General features: G+C 41.7%; 1 protein-coding gene across 1 annotated transcript in view; it reads right to left on the reverse strand.

The window, feature by feature from the left end:
• Positions 1–10,288, reverse strand: part of COL4A4 (collagen, type IV, alpha 4) — a 134,129-nt gene that overhangs the window by 31,426 nt on the left and 92,415 nt on the right. Inside the window, exons 31-35 of the mRNA XM_006890322.1 lie at positions 9,543–9,724; positions 7,373–7,436; positions 3,777–3,851; positions 1,490–1,597; positions 750–857 (exon numbers count right to left, since the gene is read on the reverse strand). Coding sequence (XP_006890384.1) covers positions 750–857; positions 1,490–1,597; positions 3,777–3,851; positions 7,373–7,436; positions 9,543–9,724 — 537 coding nt within the window. The remainder of the gene's footprint in view (positions 1–749; positions 858–1,489; positions 1,598–3,776; positions 3,852–7,372; positions 7,437–9,542; positions 9,725–10,288) is intronic.

The following is a 10,288-nucleotide window of genomic DNA, read 5'->3' on the forward strand; positions in this document are numbered from 1 at the left end:
TGTATGGGGACCCAAGGGGTGAAGAGATGGGAGCAGAAGGGTGAGGATGGGAAGGGGTTAAATCAGGGTGTGGCACAATTTGGTGGGTGGAAGGGTAAAGGAAATGGGAAATATCTGACAGGTATCTGAAAAGACAGGTGGGCATGGTTCAATGGTAATTAATTTCATAAAACACAATTAATGAGAATGAGAGTATAAAACAGTGTGAATGAGGGATAGTGTGAACAGTGTATACGAACTCTGTATGCAAGCCAATACAAAAAAACACAAAGATGATAAATAGCAGGTATTTTTCCCTTCAAGCATTTTCTCTTCTCTCCCTCTCACTTGTCACAACTGAACAACACACTTATTCACACATATTTTTCCATCTGTCTCTCCCTTCAGACTGTGAGCCCCATGAAGACCGCAGTCATGCTCACGTTCTGGGGACTAGCAGAATCTATACCATGGTTGGAGCTATCCGCGGGAGTACAAATAACCCCGACACCCTGGCACACTGACAGGGAAGAGGGTCCTCAGAGATGACAGGGCCACACCAGCAGAGTGGACACTCTATGGCAGAAGGCTGGTGACAGGAGAGTACGTGTTGTCTGATGCCCTAGGTGAGAAGGAGTCAGTGTGTTAATGGCATCCACAGGAAAGAGCACTGAGGCCAACATCGCATCACTGTGGGCACAAGAAAGACGCAGTGACTTTACCTTCCCTGGACTGGCTCTTTCTGATGGGCTAGCTTTCCTTTGACTCACCTTTCATTCCTGGAGGACCTGGTGCCCCTGGATGTCCAATGTGGCCTCTTGACCCAGGGTCCCCTCTTTCTCCTGGATGTCCTCTCTGTCCAGGTGCCCCATGACCACCTGTGGATAACAGGGGTTCATTTCATGTGCTTGGATGATAGAAGTTACACTCACTGAAACAGCACATGTACCTAATGTAAGTGAGATGGTTTTATTATTTTTCCCTTCTAGATCTTTGTTGTTGTACATAGCAACAAAGATCTAGAGGGAAAACAACAACAACAACAGATCTTTAGCTCTGGAAAGAAAAAGACACTTTCTCTTAGGAGGAGAAAGCACAGTGCTCAGTGTCGGAAGTTGGCAATTATGATTGTAAACTTTCCCTTGGTTTTGCACAGACAGGAGGAGGATGCATGGGTATACAATGCCAGAGGTGATATTTGCATAACATCTAAAAGAGAAAAGAAAAATCAGCATGCACGTGGCTGGTGAATGGAAGGGAGCCAGAATACCAGGCACCGCGCGGACACTTGGCGAGGGTGTTCTTTGTTTACTTGTAGGGGAGTCCTAGTGAGATGAAACTAACGTCATTTTACATGTGACGAGAAGGTAAATTTAAATGGCCTGTCCAAAATCACAGGTTAAGAAAAGGCAGCAGAGATGAATCCAAGGGTGGGTGAGTGACAGTCAGCTCTTTCCAAAACACCAAGAGATGCGTGAGTACCCGGGCAGTTTCCAGAATCTCTAAATACCTGGACACCCTGGTGGTCCGAATGAGCCTGGCAGTCCCGGCCTTCCAGGTGGTCCATGGGGCCCTTGAACACCAGGCAAGCCCCGATCTCCAGGGACTCCAACGTGCCCTAAAGAAAGATGGACGAACATCTGAGTAGTTGCAGAGAGATCTTGGAGAAACAACAGAACAGTCAGCTTCAGTCTGCACTATTCTTTTTTTCTCTGATGTTTTATATTTACATTTTAATAGCATTAAGGCAAAAAGGGAAAGAAAATACCTTTGATCCTACCATTTTAACACACTTTTCCATACTTCCTAGTATCGTATCATATCGTACCGTACTGTATCAGTTGTAGCATCAAGTCAATTCTCAGACATCTTAAGCTCCATTTCTTAGACCAGTCCTGTCTTGATGACTAAATTGACAGTATTTCCGGTCTTGGGGTGCACCCAAGCTCATCACAGAAGCACGTTCCGTGTCACTACAGCAGAGAACCCCATGTGGACCAGTGGAGAACAGTGCACTACACAATCTAATGGTTTTGTTGTGATTTGAAAGAGTATTTACAAAGTGAGTTGATTTTTCCATTTAATTCTTTCCATGTTCTTTCTTTTCCATTTTCCATAGCTGTGATCTTTAGGAAGTAGACCTCGGTCTTCTGATCCACACGTACAGTCAACTCAACCTGATTCACTGCCATTGAGTTGGAACTGGCTCGCGGGGACCCCTCAGCGGGGTCTCAGAAGCTCTACATTGCATAACCCACATGTTCCCAAGTGTTCAAGTAATACTCACTGGTAGAGGCTGTTGTTGAAATTAACATTGTATTATAATAAATAATTTTATAAGTTTTCCTAATTATAATTTTTATAATGATTGGTTGATAGTTTGCTGAGTTAATCAAAATGAAAGAAATCTTCTCCTCTTGGAATTCTGGCAGCCCAGTGGGGAGAGAGTTGCACTCCGAACCCAAAGGCAGGTTTTTTAAATCCACCATTGGCTCCAAGGTGAAAAATGGGCCATCTCCTCCTATCGAATTTACAAACCTGCTGGAGGGTCAGGTAGGACTCGATTCTGACTTGGTGACAATTCAGGAGTGTTTGTGATTGGTAACTTATTTCTAACTCTTTGCTATGAGGCATAACCATCATTATACACCTTTAATCTTTTCTCCTATTTAAAATATGTTCTTAGGAAAATTTCTAGATAAAATAGTATATACTATTTTGGTTCTTCTTTTATAGATTTTAAAAAGTTGAAATAAATCACAGACATCATAGGATTATGTCCAGGAATATTTGAGGAGGTATGTCTAAAAAATGAGAATATTTTTCTACATTCCCAAAATAACATTGTCATAGCCAACATACGAATAACAGTCACTGTTTCTACCATCAGGTCCTCCTCTCTGGCTCGCTAATGTCGCTGCCTTTGGCCTGAACCACAGGACAATAATCCCCAGTCTGTCTTGAGTCAAGATCAACTCAACAGAAATTAACAACACATCCCAGTCACCTCTCAGGGCTTCCACGTTACCTCTGGTAGAGACAGACTGTTGTGTTGAATGACTTATATTGTTGGTGATGAAATTCTGTGTTTCTTTGCTTTTAAATAATTGTTGTTGTTGTTGGAATAATTAGAGAGCATTTAGTGAAAGCTCAACCTTCACTTCTCAAAAACAAAGCCAACCCTTGCCATTGAGTCCATTTAAACTCATAACCAGAGCAGGTCAGAGTAGAACAGACCCTGAGGGCTTCAAGGCTTTATACCTGATGAAACCGATGACTTCACTTTCTCCTCCTGAACAGACTGGTATACTCAAACCACTGATCTTTTGGGTACCAGGTGAATGCTTTACCACTGTGCCACCAGGGCTCCTGACAGCACTTCTCATTTGCACTCAGATGTGCTTTTCCAAGGAGGAAAAAAAAGGGCTGAAGTCACAACCTACAGCCGTTGTCAGGATATGTGGTTACTGCAAATACCCTGTGGGTTTTATTAGCATGGCGATGGCAAAACAATCTGAATTTTAAATGTCTGCAATATTATTTTTCAAATTTGTCAATTCTGGATATGCTCCGGGGAGAACACTGGTCAATATAATCTATTTTTTAGGTTGTGGTGGAAAACAGAAGCCCTGGGATAAATGACCAGAAGCGTGACCACAATGCTAATGTACAATCCTCCACTGTGTATTTAAAGAGCAAAGGGAGAAGGAAATTCTGATATAATCACTGCCAAATAGGTTCATCTATATTTTCCAAGCAACTTTGCTTTGTTCAGTGACAGAAACACACAGCAATACCTGGACATCCGAGGTCGCCTGGCTCACCCTTTGGACCTGGGAGACCAATCTGACTGGCAGGATCACCACGGATTCCTGGAAGTGACAAAACGCACAGCTCATACTTAAGAATATTTCATTTTGTTTTAAAAAGGTGCCTTAATAGGTGATATGACATTTTTCTTTGTAATATAGGTTCAAATATTCCAGAAGAGAATTTTGAAGATGCATTCCAAATAAGAATGAATGCAGAGAGATGAGAATCGTGATTCAAAGCCACATACATTTGCACACACAGTTTTCTAAGTTCCAACAGTCTACCTCGTTGGGCGTCTCCCTCGGTTTCTCTCATCTCTATGATTGTAGAGACACAGTGACTACCACCAGGGGCTTGAAGAGGACAGAGGTCATGAGGAAGATGCAGAAGAGGGCAAGGTTCAGATCTATTGTTCATGGGTCAGAGTCATAAAACACTTGACTGTATGCATCTAAATTCCAAAATCAATCTCCATAATAGTCTATGTGTTTCCTACTGCCAAAGGGGCCCTTTAGAGTAGTGAGAGAAGACCTTCACCCTGAAATCCACAGCGTCCCTTTTCAGCAGGAAGTAGCTAAGAGAATACGCCATCCCCTTTTCCTTATGAATCAGGGTGAAGTCTCTCTCAGGGAGGGGTGATAGGGAATGGCAAAGGACACACCGACAAAGGAGATTAATCAGAACTGGCTTTGACAAGCACTGTGGCAATTGGACAATTAAAACAGACATGGGGGAGGAAGAAGAATGAACTGGGGAGGAGGGTGGAGAAAACAGTGCAACAATGAATGAATGAAAACCCAAAATCTCTGTAAATGTTCATTAAAACTAATAAAATTTAATAATAATAATAATAAAAAGACTTGACTGTACTCGGCAACAGTAACATGGGCTTTAAGTTTGGATTTTTAAGTCTCTAAAGAAGTTTCAAATTAGATTTTCATTTAAGAACTTACTTAGTATTGAGAACGCATTCCCTTGTATTAAAATTTGGTCGCTATGAGTCGCAAATGACTCAATGGCACATAACAACAACAATGGGGATATTCAGTACTCTTCTCCAGCACCACATTTCAAAGGCATCAAATCTTCTCTCATTCATATTTATTGCCCAGATTTTGACAGCATAGTAAGTGAGTGAAAAGACTATGGCCTGATTCAGGTGCACCTTAGTCTTCAAACTAACATCATTTCCCCTCCATAATTTGGGGAGGTCCCTGACTGCTGACTTCCCCAGAGCAATGTGTCTCCTGATCTTCTGACGGCTGGTACCAAGTATACGGATTATAGATCCAAGTTAAATGATGTTGTCGACAGTTTGAATCTATCATGATGATGCATATTGGCCCAATGGTGAGAATTTTTGTTTTCTTGATGTTGAGATGCAATCCATAGTGAAGGCTGCAGTCTGATCTTTGGCAGCAAATGCTTCAAGTCCTAGATTTATTTTTATGTATGTATGTATGCATGCATTTATTCTACTACATAAGTATGTTCATTTGGAAGCAGGAATGTCATCCATTTCTTAAATTACATGCCTCCAGAACCCTATGAACTTTGAGAAAGGTTGATAGTTGCAGAGAGGCCTTTTGTTCATAGGGTCGCTATGAGTCATGCTCGACTCAAAGACAATCAACAATAACAAGAAGTATGTTCAGTTCATTTTTTAAATAGGGATTATCACGTTTTTATAGTGTTTCCCAAAGCAGAAAACATGTATCATTGATAGCAAGGAAAAGTATTGAATATGGTTCATTAACAAATATTTCCTATTTTAAAGTTCTTTATCAATGTTAAAGTGGAACTGTACACCCACCTTGTGAATCCAGACAGATATGAGAACGAGACTAAGATTTAAAAGATGGATCATATTAAAGTGGATTTAAAAAAAAACTATTAGCCCAATAATATATAAAGATTATAAACACATTAAAGGTTTGGTGCAAATATTGCAACTTCAGAAATCTTGTGGGTTTTCTTCTTCTTGTTAATTAATTTGGTTGGCTGTGAAAAGAAGTTAACTACTCTCCAGAGACATAGTTGCAGCCCATCTTGTAAAGAAAATTTTATTGGAACATATCCACATGTGTCTCTTTCCATACTGTCTCAGTGTTTTGTGTTACGACCGTAGTTTGAATAGTTCAGATTAAGACTGAAGCATTTGCTGATCTTTGATTTCTGGTAAAACAGATCTGATTGTACATGATGTCCGACCTGGGGATTCTTTAAGGGAGCAAGAGACAATGAAGAAGAAGCAGCAACAAGAGTGGGAAGTCATGGGCTTAGCCTTCTCTGGAATGACTTCTCTGTAGTGACTCTCGTGACTGGGCCTCTGAAAGCTCGATCTCTGGAGTTGCTAGAAGAGTTATTGGCACTTGAGGTGTATGGAGTTTCCAAGCCAACATGGGCATGTTCCATCCAGTGGCTCTCACCTCCTCACGCTTGATGGGCTGCAGTAACTATGTGGACTGCAGAAAAGCCTCCCACTAATGAACCAGGCAAACTGCTGGGCCTCGATGGCACTTTTTCCCTAGCTGGGACCCTTCATTCTGAAGACAAGTGTAGATCACTGAATATCTGACCATCAAGTAAACTTCAAGAGAAACCAGCTGAACACTGACATTTGTTTTATGTACTTTCTAAAATTCGTTCTCATGCAATAATTCATTCACATTGTGCTTTATTCATATACATTGTATTCCATACAATCCCTCATTTACATTGTGCTTCCTACAATCATTTCTATACATGGAGCCTCACATAATTACCACGGATCTATGCTATTACACCAGCTTTTCAAGTCCCCGCTCAATCTTTCCCATTCCCTCAGCTTTTCTCCAATCAGCCCCCTAAACTCCATTATCCTTTGATTTCCACACTTCCACCTTTTCTGCCCCTTTCTCCTTTTGGATATTTATAAACATCTTATTAGTGGTTATCCTTCTATTTTTGCTATAATGGTCCTTAGGAGACTTAGTTCACTCAGCAGAATGTCCTCTAGACTCTCCCATGTTATGTAGTATTTTATGAAACTGTTACTCCTTTGTGCTGCTGCATCGTATTCCACCATGAGAATGTACCGCAAATTCTCAATCCATTCATTTGTTGATAGCATTTGGGCTGTTCCCATATTCTGGTTATTGTGAATAATGCTGCTATGAACATCAATGTACATAACTACGTGTACATATACTATTCTGGTCTCAATTCTATTTTCTTTGGGGTATATTCCTAGCAGTGCAATACCTGTGTAATCTGTGTTATATGGATTTTCTCCATTCAGCTTTTGGAGGAAATGCCAAACTGCCTTCCCGAGTGGTTGTACCATCTCACAGTCCCACCAGCAGTACATGAGAGTTCCAATCTCCCCATATCTTCCTCTCCAACACTTACTGCTAGCTGTTCTGTTAAACTTTGCCACTGCTACTAGGTGAGATGGTATCTCATTGTGGTTTGGATTTGCATCTGCCTGATTGCCAGTGATTTGGAGCATTTCTTCATGTGTCTGTGCTCTGCTCTTTCACACTGACACAAACTTAGAGGACTATGCTCTCAACAGATGGCTGCTGTGTCCCCATCATACCTTTAGGTCCTTTTGCTCCATCCAGTCCTGAAGGTCCAGGGAGGCCTGGCGAACCCGGATCACCCTGATATTCAATGAAACAGAAGTGAGACTACTGGTGGCACATATCACTGTCACATGCATTCCGAGTTCTAGGAATAATTCTCTGTAAACAATGTTATTTTCATCATTTTCAGTGGTAAAGAAAATTGAAAACGCATTGGGACCACACTCCCATACATGTGTGTAGTTTGTTATTTTTATTTTATTTCATTATTTTTTGTGCATACAGTTAAATCAGATCTGACGGATACAGGAGGAGATTGTTCCTCCTTCTCCCGCAGAGCATCTGGTGGATTCGAACTGTGTACCTCCAAGATTGCAGTGCAACATGTGTGTAGTTTTCAGAAACAGTTTAATTCCTCATCCCTCTAGGAAGAGATGTACTTAATAAATAGTCTCTGCACTGATTATAAAACAATAGCTTCATTACAGAGCTTGAATTTTAAGTTTTAAATTGATAAATTGATCCTCGAGAAAATCTTATTGGAAGTCATATATATTACTAAAATGTTTAAAGTCCTTTTTTTTATTCCGAAAGATGAGACATAAGTGATAGGACTCATTTTCCAGAAGTGTAACTGAGGGCACTTTGTTTACTGTAACCTCTGACTCCTCAAGGGATTTTATATGCATATAAAGATCCGTGATATTGACAACAAAATCTGTGATACCTGCCATCAGAAGGGACAGCTCAGAAACCAGAACTCAGGAAGGATGTGGGTCATTTCCCAAAATAGCTTTCCATTCTGGTGACCAACCACCAGAAAGCAAGGCTCTCTTAATTTGCTTAATCTCATAACAGGTTAAAAACTTGATCATCTGGGAGCTCTGGTGGCCTACTAGCAAGAAGCTGCTCTGCAATCCCTGAGGTACACGGTTCGAATCCACCAGATGGTCTGCTGGAGAAGGAGGGTCAATCTCCTCCTGTACCAGTCAGATCCGATTTGATGGTACATGCACAAAAAAGAATAATACAAAAAAAAATTTAAAAAAAGACTTGATCATCTATATCAGAGAACCAGGCATGAGCACTGGTCAGAGATTTCAATTATACCATGGCTTTCTAGAAGGTTCCATGTTCCCTTTGTCCTACCGCTTATATTCTAAACATCAGTGGAAGTGTCATGATGGACATGGTCCACTACTGCTTGTTGTAAGATTCTAAGGGATGTTGCTATGGCTAGGTACCTCCAAGTTGTAACCAAGTCACAGCAAGCTTAAGTCCAAGACAATGAGACCCTGCCAGATGCTGAACCATCCTCCACTCTCTGCAGGGACTGAGCACGCTAATCCCCCTCTCTCCGCTGACCCAAGCATAGTCGTCTCAATCACTTGCTATGCATCTGAGAGCTAGACAATGGATGAAAGCAAAAGAATCAGTGCCTTTGAGTTGTGATGCTGGAGAAGAGTACTGAATATCCCATGGACTATAAAAGATATGTCTTGGAGAATGTGTAGTTGGAGTGGATGGTGTGATTTCATCTCACATACTTTAGGCACGTTGTTGTTGTTGTTGTTGTTATGCACTGTCAAGTTGGAACTGGCCCATAGCTGAACCATCAGAGGGTTTTTTAGAGGCCGTAAACTTGCACAGAAGTTAACTGCTCATCTTACTATCATGGAGCAGCTGGTGGATTTGAACCTGTGCCTTCAGGATGGCAGCACAGCTACTTACCACCAGGCCATCAGAGCTCTCTTGGGCATGTTTTTATGAGGGGCCATTCCTTGGAAAGATGGAGGGTCAGTGAGAAAAAGGAAGACCACCAATGAGACAGATTGACACAGTGACTGCAGCAATGGGTACAAGTGTGTCCAAAAGGATGAGATGGCACAAGATAGGACAGGGTTCAGATCTGTTGCACATGAGGTCACTATGAGTCAAACTCAACTTGACGATACCTAACAATAGCAGCAACAATTTTACCCAGCACAGTTTCTTTCGCCAGGGACTGGCCCACGCTGAGAACATGCCCAAAACATTTGAGATGACCTCACCATCCTTGCTTCTAACGAGCAAACTGGCTACACTTCTTCCTAAGCAGATTAACTTGTTTTTTCCTAAGAGCAGAGAAGTTTTGTTATTGCCCTCCCGCCAGTCCCTCCTCCTTCCAAAGCAAAAGTCACCCACCTGATCACCTGGAAATCCAGGGAAGCCAAGGATCCCAGGCAGGCCAGGATGGCCAGGTGGGCCTGGGAGGCCAGCAAGCCCTGGCTGTCCGTCTCTCCCAGGCTCCCCTCTGTGTACTCCGGGAGGCCCGGGTCTTCCTGGATCTCCTCTTCCTCCTTGCATCCCTGGACTTCCCTTATCACCTGTTGAGGTTAAAAGTGAGATGCATCTCCCGCCTAAAATCCTGAGCCACCCTTACACACAGAGACCTGGTCTTAATTTTAGAAGGGGAAACTAAAGGCATGAGAAGTCCTGACTCCTGCCCGAAGTGGCAGTACCCACAAACCAACTTAGGGTAATGAAATGATGTCCAAGATCATTTGACACAACACACAGCCACTTCACAGAGAAGGAAGGATGTTCTGAGAAAAGTGAAGCTTGTGTCTCTTATCAACCAGCGAAGGACAGAGATGAGACAAGAAGCCAAATCTTATGCTTATTAAGTAAATCTGACTATCAAGATAATAAAAACAAAACATTAAAAAGGTCCCTTACAATGACATGTCAGATAAGGGACTTACATCTAGAATATATAAAATATTTGAGCACCAAAACAAGATAAAGGTAAACAATCCAATTGAAAAATGGGCACAGGATATGAACAGACACTTCACCAAAGAAGACATTCATATGGCCAACAAATACATGAAGAAATGTTCAAAATCCCTAGCTCTAAGAGAGATGTAGATCAAAACAACTATGAGATA

This window comes from Elephantulus edwardii, unplaced genomic scaffold (genome assembly GCF_000299155.1).
Source record: "Elephantulus edwardii isolate Elephantulus edwardi_28Jun2011 unplaced genomic scaffold, EleEdw1.0 scaffold00087, whole genome shotgun sequence".
In the NCBI taxonomy this organism is placed as follows: domain Eukaryota; kingdom Metazoa; phylum Chordata; class Mammalia; order Macroscelidea; family Macroscelididae; genus Elephantulus; species Elephantulus edwardii.